General features: G+C 40.7%; 1 protein-coding gene across 1 annotated transcript in view; it reads left to right on the top strand.

The window, feature by feature from the left end:
• The first annotated feature begins 5,612 nt into the window (after nucleotides 1–5,612).
• The window catches only part of LOC119822239 (zinc finger protein 431-like), a 28,283-nt gene continuing 11,056 nt past the window's right edge, over nucleotides 5,613–22,839 (top strand). Inside the window, exon 1 of the mRNA XM_038341229.1 lies at nucleotides 5,613–5,750. Coding sequence (XP_038197157.1) covers nucleotides 5,748–5,750 — 3 coding nt within the window. The 5' untranslated portion in view covers nucleotides 5,613–5,747. The remainder of the gene's footprint in view (nucleotides 5,751–22,839) is intronic.

A 22,839-nucleotide genomic window follows, 5' to 3' on the forward strand; every position in this document is an offset into this window, starting at 1 on the left:
GGCCTGTAGCAATGGGCTGACACCCTATATCTATGTCCCCCACCTTAAACAACCTAATAGTTTTTGCATTCTTATTCAGATTGTTCCAAGATTAATCTATTATACCTCAGAACAATTTGCTCAGGCTTGGGATTCCGACAATAGCTATTCCTTGACCAGAGTTAGGCGAGAGCCTGTGACCACAGTAACCTTGGCTGTTCTTTTGGGCCTCGGTGCCGCTGGTGCTGGAACAGGTATATCCACCTTAATTTACTCCAACAAGCACTACTCTGAACTACACCTCACTATTGACAAGGATATCCAAAACCTAGAAAGAGAAAGCTGAGAGAGCAAGAGGAAGGGTGGCTCAAAAATTGGTTCTCCACCTCCCCCTGGGTCAACACCCTCTTACCTTCCCCTTTGGAACCGCTTTTAGGATTTTTATTATTGATGGCTTTCGGACCGTGGGCCCTTAATAGGCTCACTAAATTTGTTCACCAACAGGTGGATTCCCTGGTATCCAAGCAAAATTGGGTGCATTAACCACCAGCTTGATCTAGTTAATCGAGGGCTAGAAGAGCCCCTTGAGAGTAAGTCTCCTATTGGAGCCACATAAAACCCAGAGATATATGTGCCTGTCTGATGTGGGAGAGTCATCTGTTTGTGTTGATTTCATTCGTTAATAAAGAAACTGCCTTGGCCCATTTAATAGGCCAGCCCTTAGGTGGGTGGAGTAGACAGAACAGGAAGAAGGAAGTGAGGTAGATGCCTCGGGCAATTGACATGCCTCTCCTCATGTGGGACAGTTGCCATGAAGCCAGCCACAAGGTCAGACATGCTGAATCTTTCCCAGTAAGACACCACTTTGTGGTGCTACACAGATTATTCGAAATGGGTTAATCAAGCCGGGCAGTGGTGGCGCACGCCTTTAATCCCAGCACTTGGGAGGCAGAGGCAGGTGGATCTCTGAGTTTGAGGCCAGCCTGGTCTACAAGAGCTAGTTCCAGGACAGGCTCTAGAAACTACAGGGAAACCCTGTCTCGAAAAAACAAAAAAAGAAAAAAGAAAAAAAAAAAAGAAATGGGTTAATCTAGATGTGAGAATTAGACAATAAGAGGCTGGAACCAATGGGCTAAGCAGTGTTTAAATGAATACAGTTTGTGTGTTGTTATTTTGGGTTATAAGCTAGCCAAGCGGCCGGGAGCCGGGAGGGAACACAGCCCACTGCTCCTCACTACACCTGTCCACAACAGGCATGGGCACCAGCAAGGGGTGCCAGGCAAAGCATTGCAGGGAAAAGACCATGCGTTCTGTCTCTGGGTCTCCTGAGGAACATGTCTGATTGAATAGAGGTTGCTGTCCAGAGGTATTGATATAAAAACCTAGATCCTCTCCTCCCCCAAAAAGACATCTATAACTCTGAAAAGAAAATTCTTCCACCAAGTTGGAAAGAATTTCCCCCACCAATTAAACATGGGAGGATAGGGCCTCTGTTCCCCTCACTGGTTAATGCCTGCTCATCTACCAGAAGACCTTTAACTCGCCTCACTCTAATACTTAAAGAGGGCAGACATGCCGGTAGCAAAGACCTGTATTTTGAGATCTGCATTTAGTTTACAGCCATCTTAAACTCACAAGTTAAGAAAAATATTTACCTCTATCCCCCCTGCAGGGTCTAGGAAGTCAACCTGGCATCTTATCTCCTAGCAGAGACCTGCAGGCACCAGACTCCAGAATCAATTAGTGTTTTCCTTTGTTAGTCAACAATCACAGACCCTCAGTATTTACTTATCAGCTAGGGACATCTCCTGACCTGAATTCCAGCAGACCGGAGTTTCCTGACACTCTTCCCTTCCCCCTTTGCCCGTTTGCTATATAACAGCTTCTGAGGAAATAATAAATGGGACGGCTTGATCAGAAATCCTGTCTTGCCGTCATTTCTCATGTGTCTTGTCCCTTCATTCCTCTCCCCTAGGTTTATCAGGGACCCCAGTTCGCATCCCGCTTTTCGGAATATGTATTGATATATATATATATATATATATATATATATATATATATATACTTGCATATTGTTTACATTTGGAGGTCATTGTCCTCATTTATTGCACAGTTGCTTATTAAGTTAGATAGGTATTGAGGATTATATAGATCACTATTCATCTATGTTTGTCATATTTATAATTAGACTAATCAGGTTCTTTAGATACACAGAGATTATATTCAATATAGATAGATAATCTTCAACCTCTTCAAAGAGCTGTAGAAAATGGCCTTTAATCTAACTCAGAGTTCCATGGTAGTGAGACACAATCACTCCTGGCAACACCGATCTATTCCCAAGAAAATGTTGAGCACCAAAGACACTCCACCTGGAGCCTTTTTTCTTGGCAGAACTGGCTTTTGGACAAAGAAATGCCTATTCCTCAACCATTGTCAGAGATACAGAGTATCTGTAAATGGGTAAAACAGGACTGTCCTATCCTGCCAAGACAGGGTAAGATAGTTTTGAAAAGTTTTTTGCCTTTGAAAATGGTATGTCAGTTATGTTAAGGCCTTAGCCAAAGTTGGTTGCTTCAACACTGCAAACATGACTTTCTTTGGGTGATTGCCCAGGTAGCCAGTTGTCTCTGTGATTTGTTGCATGTTTTGGAAGTTGTTTGATTGCACTTCCTAATTACTTGGGTAACATTATTTCCCTTCTCAGATCTTCAATGGGGATGAAGACTATATAAATGTATTTACTTTCCTCTCATGACTTGGCCAAGTTATTTATTATACAAGACTTAGGCTAGTTAGAATAGGACATTTGTTCTTATTGTATATAATTTCGTAGTAGATTTAGAACTCTCTTAAACAAAAGGGGGAGGTGCTGTGGGAGCTCCTTTCACTCCTCCAGCCAATAGCCGCTGAGATACCAGCCCACTGTGGCATTGTCTCCCTCTCCTTAAAAAGCAGTGGCAGCCCTCCTCATGCTCTCTTGCTTCCGGCTCCACTTCCAGCTACTAGACTCCTTTCCTGATCGTGCAGAGGGCTGTTGTCTGGGACAGTGATCTGTAAGTTTTTCCCCTTTAAATAAATAACCATTCAATGAATCATAATTTCCAAACTGGTTTGGGATTGTTTGTTCCCCTTCAGAGGGGAACAAAGCAATATCTATCCCACCCACAGAAGTTCCAATGACATTGCAAACAAAAAGTTCACCCTGGAGAACCAATAAGTTTATTGAGTTCATTTTCTGAACATGGTTAAGGAGACACAGAAGTTTAGATACTGTGATGGTTTGAATAGAAGTAGCCTGATGTAGAATTTCTGTCTGTATTCTATGGATATGTTTTATTGCCATTGGTTAACAAAGAAGCTATTTGGTCTGTGGCATGGCAGAATATGGTTAGGTGGGAAAATTAAACTGAATTCAGGGAGAAAGAAGGCAGAGTCTGGCAGAAGCCATGTAGGACCTCAAGAAGCAAGATGTGAGGACACAAACCACGAGCCTCATCATAAAATATAAAATAATAAAAATGGGTTAATATAAGATATAAGAACTAGCTAGGAATATGCCTGAGCCATTGGCCAAACAGTATTGTAATTAATATAGTTTTTGTGATTATTCAGGTCTGGTGGCTGGGAAAGCAAAGGCAGTCTCCATTCACAGGAGCCCCCAGAGTCCCATAGGGACTGGAACTATTAGGAGGAGTGGCTTTGTTGGAGTAGGTGTGGTCTTATTGGAGGAAGAGTGTCACAGTCATTTTCTTCTGCCTTCTATTCTGAATGTAAACCTCTCAACTTTTTCTCTAACACCATGTCTGCCTGCACCATGTCTGCCTGAAAATCACCATGCTTCCCACTATAACTACAATGGAACAAACCCTCTTAAACTGCATGTGAGACCCAGTGAAATGTTCTCCTTTGTAAGAGTTGCCATAGTCATAGTTTCTTTTCACATTAGCAGAATCTCTAAGACTGTTACTCAAAAGCAGCCACACAGGAATGTCTCCACATAACTACAGTGGTACTCACATTCTTGCATATGTGGAGTTCACCTTCTTTCTTCTTTTCCAAAGCCCATGTACTCTTTATTGCATTATATTTCACAGTGTACATAGAAGGTAGGCCTGATAGCACTCCAGGTAAATTCATATTTTAAAAAACAGCTTTCTCATAGGTCCATATGTAGAATCCACCTCCTCACAAGTCTTTTCTAGGCTATACACTCTAGCTTCTCCCAAAAACCATTAGTTCACAAGTCTTTAGGGCTGAATTGCATTTAGTTGTCAGGGAAGGAGGCTGTATACTCAGAAGGACAGGATACCTCTTTCTATGATGGAATATCAACAGTCACCAAGCCTGGTGGTGGTCATCCTTTTTAAGCAGGTACAGCTAGCTGACCTTAGTAATGTGACAATTGTTTGTCTTAAGACAGTGCTGAGCAACAACAATTAAGTTAAAAAAGTTGAATAAAAGCTGTGAAAAACATAGAGTAACAAATTAATATTTCCTAGGTACAATCTGTTAAACAGTTTTAAACCAGGAAACACAAGGAAGCCTTTATATAAAACATGGCATTGCTACTGTAACTATGCTTTTGGTTTTTAATGGGCATATGTAGTCAATACAAAGAAACAGCAAACACATAACAAAACATCATCAAATTGATGTGTACAGCATCTAGGACAACACTACTAAGAAATCTTTCTTAAAACTATGATGCCCCAGCTTACTACAGAGAAATCCTTACAGTCTCTATCCTCTCCATGAATGAGCACCCATTAGCTGTTTTTACCACAGATGTGTGACCAATAACAACATATACAAAACATAAGCAAACATTTAAATCCCAACACCATAATTTCTAACAGCCTGGTTAGCATACCACTCATCTTTGGGGTATTTTACAGTCAGCCCTCCTGTAGCTAAATTCTGCTTTGTGTGACTTTCTATCTCCTAGGTGTTGGTAAATCCTTTATACCACCAATTTTGTTCTTCTACAGCACAGCTTAGTAATGGAGTGTTACCCAGCATGTGAGATGCCATTTATAACCTCCAAAAAGATAACTCAAACACTTAATTGTCAAATGGGAAGTGCAGAACTTCTAAAAGATACTTGAGAAACTAGACCTCTCTGAGTTTGGCAGCCTGTGTAGGTCTTGAGAGGTTTTTCTAAGGCCCTGATGTATAGAGCAAAAGTAGAGCTAGCTCCTTCCCCAAAACCATAACTATGCTTGGGACAACTGGTAAAGGTCTGGGGACAGGGCCATTGGGAAGGGGTTTGTTTCTTCAGATCCTGAGAACCCAACTCTTTCCACACACGTGGCTACGGTTATCAGTCCTTCACACCACTGTTAACTTTGTTTATAATGTTCTTGAACTACCCTGTGTTCCTCTTGTACAACAATGTCTGATTAGCCTTCTTCTGAAATTGTACACTTCCTTTAAAAACTGAATCAGTCCATCGGTTTACATTAACAAGAGCCTTGCTACGTCATTTGGCACAGATTTCCAGCCAATCTGGGACAGATCTGTGTTTCGGTAGGAAGCCAGGGCTGTGAACCACGGTCCTGTCACTCAGGTCTCTCTAGCCAATCAGAACCTCGAGTGGACCCGCCTGTCAGATAGGGTTCTTCCGGGGCCAGGCTTCTGCTCTGTGCCTCTGCTGAGGAAGTCGGATGTCGTCCTCGTTCTGCTGTGGAGAGACCGTGGACTCACTTGGCAGCCGCACCATCGTAAACTAGAGACTTCGGTCCCCAGACGGGAAGGAGTGGCCGGCCATGGTGAGCGAGGGACTGCGGTCCCCAGACTGAGCCTGGGGAAACGGTGTGGTGGGGCCTCCCCAGCCTGAATGGGAATGGGCGGGCAGACACAGAGTTCCACATGTTACTGCATGTCCTTTCTGTCCCTGCCTGGTAATCCTTGCAACTCCGTGGGCTGCATCTGGCAGATCACTGGGAGTGTGGCTGCGCTTAGAAATATCCTTGTTTTGGACGTCACTGTGAAATGCCGGCACCTGTGGTCCTTAAATTGTCACTGTCGAGGGCGGATTTGCCAAATTCGGAGAGCCCTAGTCTCCCTAGTATCTTCCAGATGTTCCCACTTTTAGCATTTACGTTTAGGATCTGGCTGGAGTTGATTCTGTAGAGCTTGTAAAACGGTATCTCCTGTTGAGGATAGCACTCCACTGCTAAACTGTGATGTAGAAGAATAGAATTAATGATAATAGAATAGATGGTATAAGGATATACCAATAGGATACTTTAAGTCACACAAAGTAGAATTTAGGTAGTTGCCTACCAAAGACTCCAACGATAATGTAGTATGCTAATTAACCACCAAGCCTGCTAGAGATTAGTATGAGAAAATGCAAGTTTACCAGGTTTAACTGGCCATTGAACTATATTCCCATAACAAAGGAGACAACCCTAATTTACAACCAGCCAAAAGCCCACCTCCCATCAAAAAATGACCTCTAAGGTGCTGCTGGAGGGGCCGTGACTTTAAGTCCTGATGTGCCATAAAGGTATATTAATTCTAGAACAGCTGCATCTCCAGTCTCTGAAAAGTGGTTTTGAGCCAAGATATCCTACGTAGATTGAAGTGGACTTGAACCCTGCCTGTAGTCCATTGCTGTCCTCCTGACTAACCACCCTAAATTCTTGGATTACAGCTCTGCAGCACCACAGTTATAAAATTAAAAGTTTGAGTAACATAGTGGACTGACTGTTCATTGCAGTAACAGGAAAAGGATTTGCATGTGGAGCAGGGCTAGGCCAGGAGGAACTGTGTACTGTGTTACACAGTACTGTGTAGGGGGAAACAAGATTAGGCAATAGCTAGATCAATGACTGAAGCACTGCACATGTCCCCCTCATAAAGAAGAACTTGATGGGACATGGTGAGTGACTTACTCTGTAATTAACCAGCATGTATGAATTCCTTCCATGTAAATGAAGACAGACAGAATTAATGAGTTTGTATAGTTTAGGGAGGATAGCTTGAGCTACTAAGTATTCACTTTCCAGTTAGGGAACTTTTCTATGCAGATATATGCAATCCTGATTGACTCAGTTAAGTCAGCTCAGAGGTTTGAAGCACAGACTATTGGCTGTAAATCTTTCTTAGCTTAAAGCACACTCAGCAACTAAGACTTTACAGGGGACAAAGTCATACAATGTCTTAATAATGGTATTCTCTGTACCAGGGAAGCACTTACTTTGTTTCAAAGTCAGTATAGCTGTGTGTTCTTCCAATTATTTTTAATCATTTTAAAAAGTCAATTATTGATATTATTTTTTAAGTTTCATTTTCTTTAAATACATTACTGCTCTAATCTCTATTTGTTTCTATTTTCCAATGTTTCCCAGTCATTAAAAATTTCATTCCATTTTTTTCTTAAGTGCTCTTTGTTTATTTGTATCAGTTTAGAGTGGGGGATCAAATGACCCTATCACAGGTGTGGCCTAAGACCAATAGAAAAGACAAGATCTTTATATTACAGTTCATAACAGTAGCAAAACTATAGTTATGAAGTAGCCATGAAAATAATTTTATAGTTGGTGGCTCACCAAAACAACAGGAACTGTCTTACAGAGTCACAGCCTTAGGAAGGTTGAGAATTATGGGTTTAGATGAATTCACCTGTAGCTCAGGCTTGCCTCTCCCTATGTAACTCAGAATTGCTTTGAACACTTAATCTTGCCTCTGCTGCCTAGGTCTGGGAAGACTGTCCTGCAACTCATTTCAGGCTGGGTCTTGACTAGTCAGTGAAAAGGAAAATTAGACCAGTGAATTAGTGTCCTCCAACTTCTTTAGATTTTTATTGTGAATTTACAAATGAAGCGGGACCTGTGTAAGAATTGAGTTAACTGACCAACTGTAAAGCAGGTATTGTCACAGCACAGAAAGGGATTGGCAAGAAGGTGAAAGCTTTCCTGCTTTGACAGTAGTTGACATGAGTAGTAAGGTGATACATTTTAGGTGATCAAAAACTGTCCTGACTGGCCATATCTTGGGTTCACAGACCAGGCAGTTAAGAATCCAGATAAAGAACTGAACTTTTATGAAATGAAATTACTGTAGTTACACTAGTTCTTCCAAAATAGAAGAACTGAATAAAATTGTGTGGCCCTTCCTAACATGAATGTGTTTTCCAAATTTAACTGCAGCCTGGGAGAAAGGCATGAGTAGTACTTGGTGTGCTCTAATGCCTATTCACTGTCCCTGGAGCACATGGCCATAAAGCTTGTTTCAACTTTTTAATATAACATTTGGGAATTCTAATTACATCATTTTCACTTTCCTGTGTCTAAGTCCTCCCTTAGGCCCTTCATTGTTTTCTAATCTGTGACCTCCTTTTGCTTTCACAGCAGTAACTGTTTGAATGTGACCTGTGTTTAACTACACTGGACATTGATTGTGTAATGGAGTGTGTACAATGGACCTTGTGCCTTGTAAGAGCGACAGAATGTGCTCTGGAAAAATGGAAGATTCTACTAAACTACAATTTCCCAGACTAGGGCCCTGTCTGACCCTAGTGGAAGGAGAGAACTAGGAAGGCCTGGGCTGTCTGAGTCAATATCAGCTTACCCAATAGGGTAACTGCTGATTTGGGTGGTTCTAGATTATGAGGGACCCTGAGAAGGTTTAGCAGTAAGGAGTACCTATGAGAAGTAGCTTACAGGTTCTTTCTAGAATTCTCCTCTGGTTCTGCTATAGGAAGCTGTAAAGACCACAAGCTATGCCATGGTGTCCACTGTCCCCAATCTAGGGTGAACAGGTTGAATGAACTATCAGAGCTGCTGGGACTGGGATGGACCATAAACCATACTGGTTCTGTTGGTCCCTGTGTTGACCTGGGCAGTGTCCCTTGGCCTCTGTGACTCACTGAGTGTGGATTCCCTGGGGAGGGAAGGTTGGTATGGGAGGCTAGGATGCTTGTAACATCACTGTCAGTACACACACAGGCATTACTTTTGGTAACAGTGAAAAGACGGATTGGAAAGCTGAAGGCCTGGTTTCTAGAAATTCTGAATGTTGCATTCCACGTGCAGGTTTGTCTTATAAATGTTACAGAGAGTTTAGAAAATGGTAGAAAGGAGATAATGGGCATCATTCTTCAGCAATACATGTTTAGAATGCTGTTAACTGTCTGCTACTGTTAGCCACCATGGTGTGGATTAGTGAAGTCGAGTTTAAGGGGATAAAAGGAATTTCTGAGCTGCAGAAGTATCTCAGGTTTGCATGGTGTTGGGCAGATGCCACATCTTGTGCCATAATCCATACGGCAGGAAGCAGACATTAAATTATTCTTCTACATTACATTTTGATTGAACTTCATTAGGGCTCAGTTTGCCTAAAACCACAAAGGAACATGAGCCATAGTAAGTTCTAGAGGAGATCACCTTCGTTTGCAAAGTGAATTCTAGAGCATGGAGCCTTTCTGGAAGAACTATCAGTAGCTAAAGAGTCAGAAGCATAACACTTTAAGGGTCACTTTGAGTTAATTTTGTGAGAGTTGTGAAGTCTGTATTTATTAAATTTCTGTACACATAAAATCATAGCTAGGTAGCATTGGTTAAAATCAGTTTTTCTGGCTGAATTTCCTTTGGTATTTGGATTAAAAGTTGACTATATTTACCTGATTTTGTTTTTGACTTTTTCTATCTCCTTTTTTCTTTCACAAATATTGTATGCATTCTTGATTATTGTGGTAAATATAGAAGTCACATTATATCAGTATGTGTACTATTTGTTTTTTTTTTTTGATAATCCCATGTAGCATTCTGAAAGTTTTTCAGCTTTGCATGTGACTCTGAAATTAGCTTTTCTGTTATAAATTTTGGGTCATTGTCTTTGGACTGTATCAGTTTGTGGTGCAAATTGACCGTATACAACATGTTAACATTGATGCATTGTGTTTCCAAGGATGATTTATTTACTGTATATATTTCACTTTTGTTCTTGTTAATCTGTAAAAGACATTTAGACTCTTAAATAAAATATTATGAAGCTTGGTAGGTGGTTCAGCACATGTTCTTCTTCGGGATGACCTGAGCTCCTATCCTAACACCCAAGTCAGGAGGCTCATAACAACATACTACTCAAGGTCCAGGGGATCTGGTGTTTCTGGATTTAAAGAAACATACAATGTTTCTTTAAAAATATGTTATCTTGCCTCTGGTTTAGCAAAGTTTTCCTATCTTCACTCTGATGCATACTTACATCTAAATATCTAATCATCAATCAGGAAAGTGATTCTAACTTTTGTGAACATAGTATAATAAAAGTTGTATTTTATTATGCTGCCAGTCATCACAAAAGTTCACACTCTAAATTGCTGTGTTCCTAAGCCTATTTTCCCAAGGCTACTCAACTGTGTCAGTACCTTAGCTCAGGCTCTAACAAAAGTCTCTGATTCAAGGGACATAATCCTGGGGGCAGATGCTTTAGTCACTGGGCCAATCTAGATGATGTCTCTTCAGATGTGCAGAGCAGAGCATTGCTCTTGATAGCTGCTTCTTTACTTTGGACATCATGGGGATCTTGGGCTATATCTAGTTATTTGGAGTGAGTGATACCACTTGGTTCTGGTTGTCAGGTACAGCCTTGGGTGTTGTAGCTACTTTTATATATCTAATTACTGATTAAGCTACTTTTATATATCTAAAAGGCTTTTTTTTTAGAAAAAAAAAACTATGCTCATTCTTTCCCCTGGTCCTTGAGGCATACATAGTGCTGATGGGGACCACATGCAAGAATCATCAACTCTTTCACAGCAGTTTGCAAATTCAGACCACAGCAGGAAAAGGAGAAAGCATACACTACATATTCCAACTACTAATAGACAAATAAATGCAAGAAAACGAATTTCAGGGACTAAAACATGCAGCTATTAAGCAAAATGGTCAAAACTATGTAGGTCACAGGATATTGTTGTGATTCCTCTAGCATATATGTATTTTCCCAAATTTATATTTCTCCGGGTTTGGTATGCACCAAGTTGAAAACACATTTAAATTAAATGTAATCATTTTCAAAGGAAAATGTTGTAAAGGAGAGTATAGCAGGGTTGAAGCTCTAGGACTCTGAGCTAAGGCAACCATAGTACAGCATCTTCATTCTCTCATAGTCTTTTACAACAGGAATGAAATATACCATAAAATAATCTTTTTCTTTTTGTTAATCAGATTTTGATTCTTACTCTAGAACTGTCTGGAATGGATATTGATATTATAGACCAGGCTGGCCCAAACCCACAGAAAACCCCATTATTCTCATAAATCCCTCTTTATTCTAGAATTCATAGTACATCTCTGAAGTTCATCGTACACGTGTATGTAATGTATACTTTTTCTTTGAGACAAGTTCTTACTATGTGATTACCCCACTGCCTCAACCTCCTAAGTTATAGAATTAGAGGAATGATTCACAGTTTCTGGATCTGTTTTTATTTTCATTGCGTTCAAAAACAAAGAAAAGAAAGTCTTGAGAGTATCCTAACAATTTTAAGAAACTTAAACAAGAAACTTAAGAATGGTACAATCAGGACAGGAGAAAAGGCTGTGGTGTCTTTTTAAAGATTCCATGAAACTGTTCATAGAATTTCAGTCCTTCAGGAATTAGTGTGTACAAGTTTATTTGGAGTACATGATAGATGCTATTTTTTATGTTGGCCGACTTTATTTCTGCCCTCAGATTATACTTAAGGTGGAAACCTTCCTAGAACCTAGAAGAGGAGGCTTTTCATCCTCAATATCACCTCCTATAGTGATTCTGCAACACCCCCCAGTGGTGTTTTCCTTTTTGCCACATAGTGATTTTCCATATAGGAACCAGAGTGATCTAATTATACTGGCAGGAAAAACCTTTTGGTCATTTATTACCAATTTAGACATTATTCTAGCTGTTGTGCCCATTCTCATCCTTCGCGTCCTAGTAATCCTCTGATGACTAACAAGCCCTATTAGCTCTCTTCAACATGATTTCAAAATGTCTAGTCTAAAAAAATAAAGGGAGAGATAGTATGGACTGCAAGGTGACAACTGCTGCTTGACAAAGTACCAGCATTTTAACATTGCAGACCACACTTCTCCAGTATCCTTTTACTTTCATTTTTAGTGATCAATTTTAATGCCTTTCTTTTAGAAAATTTTGTGTGGGGTTTGATAAAGGATAAAAATGTATATAATGGTATCCTCTCTAAACAAAATAATTCTTTGAGAAAAAAATCCAGGGAACCAGGAATTCTGTTTTTTCCTCCTAATTACACCAAAAACAGGATTGTTAGAGATTCTTAGACACACCTCATCCCAAGGATGAAATGCCTACAATTCAGATCCACACCCTGAGGCCTTTTAAGGCAGTTAATAAATATAGAGAAATCAGAATGGTATGATATAATGGGAAAAGACATCAGGACCTTCCCTTTTGGGATCATTATCAGGGGAACAGGCTTATATAGTTAAAGACTATGAAACTGTGGTATAGTTTCTGCTCAGCAGTAGAAGTCCTTTTCCCAAGGTCAGACATTTGGATAAAGGGTCTCCAGTCCCTCCAGGGACTTGAGGATAGTTCCTGTTTTCTAAAAGGAGACATTGTTATCTCTAGCAAGAGGAATTTATAACCCTTCCTACTTTTACTTTTTATAGACTAGTGTCTATTGTCAAGGTCAGTGCTGGATCCCTCAACCTTTAATCTCAAGCCACACCCCAGCTCACATCCCCTTGTCTCAAAGTTTAAAGGGTAAGTCTTCTATCAATTCAGAGATGTTGTCTACCACCCCTATTCACCCTCAGATTGTGCAGGTCTCTTTCCCCACACATATACCTCCCCCAACTTCACCTTCTTTGGGATGTGAACCATCCCTCCACTTCCCACCCCTACCCTGTCAAAGCAGGTCAGGAACCAGAGTGTTCTAGTTAAAGGGTTGCTCAGTTCATGATGCTCTGAGGTTTTAGAGTTTTTTTAGGGACTTCAAATTCTTAGGCCTGTTCTTACTATTCTGAATGGAATTTTGTTAATGTTGTTTTAATATCTAGCCCAAGGTAGTCAATGATTCATGGTAGTTTTCCTCCCAGCTTCTGTGTGCTGGGTTACATGCTATGTACTTCTCTTAATAGTTAAAAGTTAATGTCAGATCTGAAGAACATATTTTTTTAGAGTTAGAAAGTGGTTCAGCCAGTGAGAGCTATACAACAGGCTACAGAGACTGAAGGTGTTTCTTTAAAAGCCTTTGTGCCCTTCACACACTGGGGGTATTGATATGAGAATTTAAAAACAAATATTCAACAAGCATGGAGTAACAGGATACAAATTTGGCTGCTTCTCAGAAATGCAAGAAGAGTTTACTACAGCTTGTTGTGCCACTGTCACAAGACCCCAAACTAAATAAGACTACCATAGAGCCAGTATCTAATGCAAACTTAAAGGGGTTTATTGAAACAAGTCCAGACTTGGGCAGCAACTCAACACTGGAGAGACTGAGTGCAGTATTGATGCTAGGATTTGTTATCATTAATAATGCTGGTGACCCATGATTGGCTTCATGAGGTGCAGCGGCGGGTGGCCCGAGGCCTTCGCAGGGAGACACAGATAGGCTATACAGAGAGAGCTGGGGTATAGGGTTTATTTAGCGGGTTATGGAAGGAAAAGGGAAGGGGGAAGAGGAGTGTAATAGGAGCGGCGGGCTGTCCCACTACCCGGCTCCCGGCCACCTGGCTAGCTTTACACCCAAAATAATTACATGGAAACTGTATTCATTTAAACACTGCTTGGCCCATTAGTTTCAGCCTCTTATTGGCTAACTCTCACATCTTGACTAACCCATATTTAGTAATCTGTGTAGCACCATGAAGTGGTCGCTTACCAGGAGAGGTCTTAACCTGTGTCTGACTCAGAGAGGGGAAGCATGGCAACTGCTTGAGACGGCTGCCTCACTGCCTTCTTCCCAGCATTCTGTTCTGTTTACTCTGCCTACCTAATTTTCTGTCCTATTAAAGGGCCAAGGCAGTTTCTTTATTAACCAATGAAAGTAACACATAGACACTCCTCCATCAGAGGAGAAGAGAGAGAAGCAGAAGCTACCTCTACAGAAGAAGTGGGGGAGGTGGGAGTTGGGGAGGGACAGGGAGACCTGCTTGCCTTGGCAGAAGGGGGAGGTTGGGAATGGGCAGGGCTTGTCTCTTAAAGGGACTGGGCACCAAGGTGATAGGCCAGGTCAGCAAATTACAGGATTTATAAAGGGGAAAACCATAAGTGGGTCACAGCCTTGTCGGAAGGTCTCAGGGTAGCTGACATCTAACTTGTTTGGTTATGATGAGGGGAAGTACAAAATTGAAGAGTAAAATAGTTAAAAATACATCAGTACATCAGGCGTGGTGGAGACATGTGGTTAGTGGCTGTCATCAGTCATACTCTTCATCAGTTATATCCAGCATAGAATTTGACTTGTTTTGGGAACTTGGGATCATAAAGAGGGCATAAGAAGGGTTGTTTTCATTCATACTGGTATGACCCTGGCAGGTCCTGTGGCAGGTGAGGGACAGACAGCCATGCCATGTAGAGAGAGCTTGGGTATAGAGTTTATTTAATGGGTAGAGGAATGATGTAGGAGAGAGAGAGAGAGAGAGAGAGAGAGAGAGAGAGAGAGAGAGAGAGAGAGAGAGAGGGAGAGAGGGTAGGAAGGTAGTAGTTACCTCTTCTGAAGAGGGACTGACAGAGAGTGGGCTAGAGAGGAGGCGGGAGATCCCTTTCCTCTGTGGTTGGAAGGGAGAAGATTGGGAATGGGAGAGACTTGTCTCTTAAAGGGACAGGGTACCCAGGTGACAGGCCAGGCCAACAGATTATAACAGGGGTAATCTTAGTTTAGTTCAATTTGACCATCACAAGCTTAACATCTGAGTTACTCTGAATCATAACACTTAGGAGATGGAACCTAGGAAATGGAATTTTAAATTTTAATGTTAGGTGTCAGGTCCAAATTTTAGGGACCCCCAAAAGACCACCAGGGAGACCAAATGCCACATGTAAAAGCAAAGAACCTTTATGCAAGTTTGAACTTGGGCTTTCCATGTGTTCAGCACATTGGCACAATCAAAGCCTCAAGTTCAGTTGGGGTAGAATTTTATCATAGCAGAAGTTGGGGTGAGGGATTTCTAAGGTTCAGGACCCCTGACTGACTGACATCTGTCTAGGGGTGGCTTGGTGAAAGTGGATGGGTGTGTGCTGGGCTAAAGGACGTCATGGATCCTATCTACAATGGTTGGAATGTTAGGTATGTCCTTTGGATGGTTAGGTATTTTCCCCAGGGATGGTCGGTCCTGGGTGGTCTCAGTTTGTGGTATGTATTGTGCCTGTCCTGACTGGGCCTTACAGTAGGTATTTGTAATGTGCTGCTCTAGAGAGTTTCACAGAAGGAGGAACTCTCACTCTGACATCATGTGGAATCTTCACACTGGAGTGGTTATTTGCTAATACATGTATTGTGTATTTTTTAAAGTTTAAGGACTTTCTTGTCACCTTCCTATACTAATGGATGATAATATAATTTGTATGCTATTTTAATTGCCAACTTTGTCCTGTGGTAAAGGTATCTAGCTAATGTCTGGCACTAGAGAAGTATTTGCTTCTTACTTTGCTCATAAAATCTAAGATCTCTTCCTGGATAATGTACATTTTAATGTTTGGTCATGACATACTTAGAGCAATTACAATACATATATTAATATCAGTTTTTTATTTTTAACCAACATTCTATTGCTGCTCTGGAAGTTTTATCATAAGATAAAGGCAAAATATAAAAGATAGTGATAATGCAGTGTCTGATATTTACAGCAAAGTATATCATTGTGAACCCAGACTCCCAGAATGAAGAGCAAAATACAATTCTGTATTTTAGTCTGCCTTGAGGATATTTAGGGGAATTTAATGGGTGGTAGCACATTTTGATAGATTTTAAAATGGCTACATCAGCATGCCTCTTCATTTTGTGTTTCTTATATGCAGCAAAATATGGACCTAGTCTGTGTCTTCTTATTGGATAATTCACACCATTTCTATTTAGCTATAGCAATGACCAATGATTATTGATTCCTGTTATTGTTGTTATTGTTGGTGTGTTTGTGTGTGTGTGTTTGTGTGTGTGGGGGGGAGAAAGAGTACAGTTCATGCTGTCATGCCATTCAAGCTGGGCAAGGGCTTTGTAATAATCTGTCCTGTCCCTTTAAGAGACAAGCTTAGGAAAACCTTTATATACCTAACTGCTGCATAATGAAAATCTCCCAGGCAGGTGGGAAATTACCAGGCCCAAGATGGAGTAAACAGTGGCCCTATAGCTATCCACCAGGGGGCAGAAGGAGCACAGGTACAAACAGGATGTTTAGCCGGAAATTGCAACAAGATGTCTGGCCAGCAACTGTCCTAAAGATGAACCTTGGGAGGAGGGGTAGACCTGTGGACCCTATACAGTTTAGTTGTGAATTCTATTGGTTTCCTTTTCTCAATATCTGAATGATATTGTGCAGTATGACTATAGCAGTTTTCATTATTTATTCATTAGTTGGTGTAAATCCAGGATGCTTTTATTTCCTGGCTGCTGTAAATGTAATCTCAATCTAAATGTACTGTAAATTGACAGAAGTCTCTAGAAAAGGATATGGACTCCCTATTTTATATTTATATATGGGAGTGGTACTACTGGGTCACATGGAATATCTAGAGTTAGCTTTTTGAGGAACCTCCATTACTAAGCTTTAAACTGTTTTCACTCATTTGCATTCCCTCAAGCACTGAAATGGAGTTTCCTTTACTACACATCTATGCCAGCACTTGTCATTTCCTGTTTGGGTTTTTAATCTTATCCATTCTGACTGGCGTAAGATGAAATCAGAGAGATATTATAATTTGCATTTCCCCAGTGGCTACAAATGTTGAATATTTTTAAGTATTTGTCAGCCATTTGTATTTCATTTTCTCATAGCTCTCTATTTAATACTACGTCTCAAGATTAGCATTTAAAACTCTTCTTAAAATATAGATACATATCAACTCACTTTCCTTTCTCCAATTACCTCATACCCCTCACTTACTGTCTCAAATTGATTGCCTCTTTTTCTTTTATTATTATTGAATATATATGTGTTCACTTGACTATTTATATACAAGCTCCTGAGTCCATTTAGTATTTCTTATATTTATATGGTTTCAGGGCAGACTACTTTGTATTGGATAACCAACTAGGAGGTTTTTCCCTGGGAAAACATTATTCTCCCTATGTCAATCATTATCCACATTTGGGGTCTCATTTTATCCCCCATCCCACCTTCTATGTTAATATGTTGTTTGGTCATGTTTTCTCCTTCACCTGAGATCTTGGGGGGCTCATGATCTGTCTACCCTGCCAGCTGTGGCTCTGGGTCCCCAGTTCCTGGATGAGTCCTGCCCTGCACTATCAGGGCCCTGTGGTTACAGTGGATGGTCTACCCTGGTGTCTGCACTGGCCTTGATCTTAGAGCAGCTCTCCAGTTTAGCTGCCAACCTCTTGCCATTCTGCCTCTTTTCTTGGGACTGAGGTCACCAGAGGAGGTCCTCTGAGTCATCTTAAAATAATTCTTAAGGACATTTCCTGGGGGCAGGTGTGTGAGCATGTTTTTTTTTTTTTTTTTTTTTTTTTTTTTTTTTTTTTTTTTTTTTTTTTGGTGTGTCTGTGAAGGACTTGCCTAGAGGACCTTCTGGAGATTGTTTTACTTGTGCTTGTAAGGGAGGGGGTGAGTGAAGCGATTTCTTCACTATTTGCCTCTGCAAGAGGTCTTTCCTAGTAGGCATTTGGCAAGGCTGGCTCAAGGAGATAGGAAGATAGTCCTGCATAGATCACAAGCTATGCTTACCAGCCCAGGTCTTGTCTTGCCTGTCTGCCAATATCTGTGGAGCTGAAGAAGGTGTTTCTGGAGCATCACCCTGTTTGATCAATTTTATCCTTGGGAGTCAGCCATGGAGAGCCTTACTGAGTCTTGCTGAGAAACGGGTCAACAAGGACTGATAATGAAACCCAGAAAGGTGAGGCCATGCTGCTGCCACTTCAGCACAGAAACAGCTTGCCATGGTCACACAGGTGAGCCCCTGGTGCTGGGAAACTGAGGCAGACATCCACCTGCCCCTTTTAAGGACCTTCCCACCAACAGGTAGCCTTCTAATTCCTTAGCCTCTAAACCACTCTCCAGATCCTACTTTGAGCCCAAAGGACTTCCAAATTCTTCCTGGAACCCAGCTGCTTTATAAAGTTTTCCATGGGTCCCATACTGCCTTCTTAGCCATCAGAAATTGCTAGAGACTTTGAATATTTTTGCGATAGCCTGATTAATCATATTGTTGAGCTCCTCAGTAAAACTAGAAATATAAGGCATGCAAACTCACATACTGTTGTTTTGAGGCATTCACTATTTTCTATTTTAAAAAAATGGTTATGGTGGCTATTATCAGAATTGTGGAGGTTGTTTGATGTTATAAATTGTTCCTGTTTCTACAGATTATGGTTTTGATTTGTTTTTTGGTAAGAATCATGGTAATTGTAGTTAGAATGGCAAAAACCCACCAAACAACTGACAACAAATGCTGGAGGTGAGCAAGAAGGTAAATATTTGTAGTTAGTAGAATATACGCTATATTTTACTATGCTGATGGTCATCACACAAGATTCACACTCTGAATTCCTAACTATGGTCTTAAGCCTATCTCCCCAAGGCTGTTCACCTGTTTGAAATATCTTAGCTGAAGGTCAAGTTCAGTCTCTAACAGAAGTCTCTGATTTGAGATTCATGAACATGTGGGAGACTCTCTAGCTGCAAGGCAGATCAAGGTGGTGTCTCTGGATGTGCATACCATAGCATTGCTCTTGGTCTCTGCTTATATACTGTCCAGTGGGCATCTTGGTTCTAGGACTATGTTTGGTTGAGTGAGTGATGTCACTGGATTCTAGTTTTCAGGAGTAGCCTCAGGTGCAGTGGGGTTCCTGAATAAGCTATTTTTGCATATCTAAGGGGATTGTTTTTATTGTGCTCATTGTAGGAAGGTTTCTGATTCACATATATGTTTGCCCATGATTAATAAATAATGCACTAGAATGACTTGGAAATGATGATGGTAGGGCTTTCCTTTGGGCAACTGAAAAAAATGGGAAAAATAATAGTTTACCCTGTACAAATTATTAGAAGCAAGTTATTAAAAATCGGGATCTCAAAACACTTATCTGGTATTAAAGAAGTGCTTCACTTACCTACCTGTCCAATTTGAGGACAAGGAGCAACCTTGTCATTATTCCCACATTGAGTTAAATATAAGCAGAGTATTTCATGTACTCTATCATGAGGTGGGCTCCACCAAATATTTCATGATCTAAAAAGGTATAGTGTGGAAACAAACTTACTTTTACTTTTTCTTTCAATAATATGGCTTTACTATTTCTTTACTTAGCTCACGATACAGGAGAACATATTATGAAAAGACCCTCGTTTTCAAGGGTGGCGATTTCCCCCTTAACTCCATAACCCGAACCAACAGATGCAATTAGCAAGAGGTTATTTTATTAATTTCACAGGCGTCTGTGGGTGAATCAGCAGGTCTTGCCAACTGATCACACCGATCCAACTCTTTATTCAGCTTTTATAGGTTTACAGGTTACATGGGGGGGGCTTAGTAACAGTAATTCTATTGGTAGGGGCTTGGGTCATCTTGGGGACAGTCCCATTTGTCTGTTCCCAGGTTTTCTTGCAAGGTATACTTCATCAATTTGACAGCTGTGATAAGGAGGTCTGAGATCTTAGTCCGGTCAGCTAATCTCTTGACCAGATATATCCCATAAAATACCCTGCTGTGGTGCCAGTTGTCCATAACGGAGACAGTATCTGACCCAAAGGTCACCTTATCTCTGTCTCCTAAAGGTTAGCTCAGTTCACGTCTGTTGTATATCAGGACTGGCCAGGACACCATTCTAAATTTATAGGGGGGCATTCTGGTCTTGTAAATGAAACAGCCAGTCGTAAAATGACCTAAGCTTCCCAAACATCTGAGAAAACAGCTCCCTGTGAGTGAATGATCCTTGATCTGCTGGAAAAGCTGCTGATGGTCTGTTCTCATTCTCCCAGACTTGCAACTATATATATATTCCTCATTTTTGGAATCCATATTTATTTATTTCTTGGACTCTTCAATTATACTTCCTTGTGAACATTGATACTTAGTACTTGATTCATTACCCTTCAGAGAGGAAACACTGCTAATTTTACTTTGATGCAATGAACAATAAATCCTGTTGTGCATAGGCTTTTGTAGTCATTCCTCATGTGTTTTTATTAGAAAATGTAGTAATCCAATAGAGTCCTCTTTGTTTCATGTAACATAGAATTGCTCCTATTTAACTCAATGTATTGATAGCACTACAATTGATAATATAATTGTGTTTCAACAACCTCCATTTCTTTTTCTGGTTCCCAATAAAATTAGAAAAATACTGGTTTTCCTAAAATTTCAATCCAATTCTTAAAAAATTTCTAACTATTTTCAAAGAAAAACTTTCTTAAAAATTCATTGGGTTACTATTAGCTGGAATATTTACTTTAATGGGCATTGTTTCAGCTTTCATAGTTGCAAATGACTCAATTTACAAACTATTGAAATGTTTCTAAAATAGAGTTCAAGAAAAGATTGATATTGACTTCATAAAATGATAAGGTGAAGGTGAAAGACCCCCGGAGTTTGGAGACTCTCACTCACGTCTCTGGATAACACGAACCCCCCAGGAACTCACAAGAGACCGTCCTTGCTGCAGTCACACCAGGTTTATTGACAGGACAGGAACCAGCACCCTGAGGCTGAGACTCATATCCCACACAGGGGAAGAGGAGTTCAACCCCCAGTAGCTGGGAGAAGGGGTATTTAATGGAAGAAACCATAACCCAAAGGGGGTAGGGAGGGCGTCATTGGAAAATTCCGAAAATACCAGTGATAATCACAAGGGGGTAACTCCCCGTTTCTCAAGATTGTTCTCAAGATTATAATCTAACTTTGTGGTCAGCCAGTTCCTGGAACAGAGTCACTGAACCTGCTAACCTAGATTTGTTGGCTCTACTCTTCCTGGTCCTTCCAAGGTAAACAACATAGGAGTGTAAACAGTAAATTTCTCTCGCTTCCAGTTCCTCTTCAAATATAAATATACAGAAAATTGCTTGGAATTTCCCTCTTGTTTAGAAAACTATCATACTTTGAATAATGAGCCAATAGTATAGAATGAAAGATTTACTGAAATTGTTTTAAAAGATTCAGTATACACTATTCATTAAAACATACATAGTGACTTCCAAGCCAACTGGAGCTCTCCAATGAGATCTTTTCTCAAACAACAAACCAAAATTATTTTTTTATTGACAGAAAATTTTATTTAATTTCTGAAAACCTTTCTTTTCTCTGTAACCTTTCCAGCAATATGAAGGCTTAATGGCTGTCCCTTGGACCCTATTAGCCTTCTACTATCATTATGTTGGAAGTGGTGCAGGGTTGAGGGCTGCCAGCCCAGTGAAGAGAGAGAATCAACAGGACTTCAGGATTAAGGGACCACCCTGACTTCACATTATTGCTGTATTTCTCGGCTGAATCAGAGGGGTGTCATTTTCAGTGTAGAAAAAAGTCCAAAGACACTCTACTAGTGAAAAATTACTTTTAACACTCTCTCTCTCTCTCTCTCTCCTTCTCTCTCTCGCTCTCTCCCTCTCCTCTCCCTCTCCTCCCCCTTCTCTCCCTCCCTTCTCCCCCTCCGCCCCTCCCTTCTCTCTCTTCTCTCCTCTCTCCTCCCCTTTCTCCTCCTCCTGCCTCCTCCTGCATTCTCTCTCTTCACTCATCTCAGCGTCTCTCTCTCTCGTCGGTCTCTCCTCGCTCTCTCTCGTATCCTCGTCTCTCATCTCTCTCTGTGTATGTGTGAGTGTGTGTAAAAGAGAGAGACTATGCAGCATGACTTTCCTCAAATTAACAGTGGTCTTCTTGCTTGTGTCTACTATTACATGATTGCAACTTCATTTCTGCCCAGTGGGGTGCTTCTAAAATTATTTAGTGAGACTGGAGAATGGTTAGACAAAGATACAGTTCTGTGGAAAGATGAAAACATTAGAGCTCCTGTATGTATAGTCGTGTTGTCTTGTAACAAACCAGTTATTTATAGGGACTTCTGCTGAGATTAAGCTGGGTCTCTTCAGTGCATTTTGGAAAAGGATTTCAAGATGGGTCAATACAAATCAGAGTTGAAATTTTATTTATTTTGAGACAGGGTCTCTATGTTGCTCTGGCTGTCCTGGAACTTGGGATGAAATCAATAATTTTAGATGATCAATAAGTTTCCCAACTGGCGATTTCCTGGGGTCCACAGACCAGGAATCTGGATAAAAGACTGACCTTCTCATGAAGCCAAATTACTGTTGTTAACATTAGTTCAACCAAAGTAGAAGATCTGAATGAAATAGTGTGGTCCTGCCTCACAGGACTGTTATTTTCCTGATTTAAGATGTACAACCTAAGAGAAAAGTTGTGAGTAATCCTTGTTGTGCTCACATACAAATCCCTAATCTCTGGAGGACGTGGCTATAAAACCTGTTTTGACTCTACAAAATAATTCTTTTTTTTTTTTTTTTTTGGTTTTTTTCGAGACCGGGTTTCTCTGCAGCTTTTTTAGAGCCTGTCCTGGAACTAGCTCTTGTAGACCAGGCTGGCCTCGAACTCACAGAGATCCGCCTGCCTCTGCCTCCCAAGTGCTGGGATTAAAGGCGATTGCCACCACCGCCCGCTACAAAATAATTCTTTAATAATATAACTTACATCATATACATAGTC

Source organism: Arvicola amphibius, chromosome 9 (assembly GCF_903992535.2).
Source record: "Arvicola amphibius chromosome 9, mArvAmp1.2, whole genome shotgun sequence".
Lineage (NCBI taxonomy): Eukaryota > Metazoa > Chordata > Mammalia > Rodentia > Cricetidae > Arvicola > Arvicola amphibius.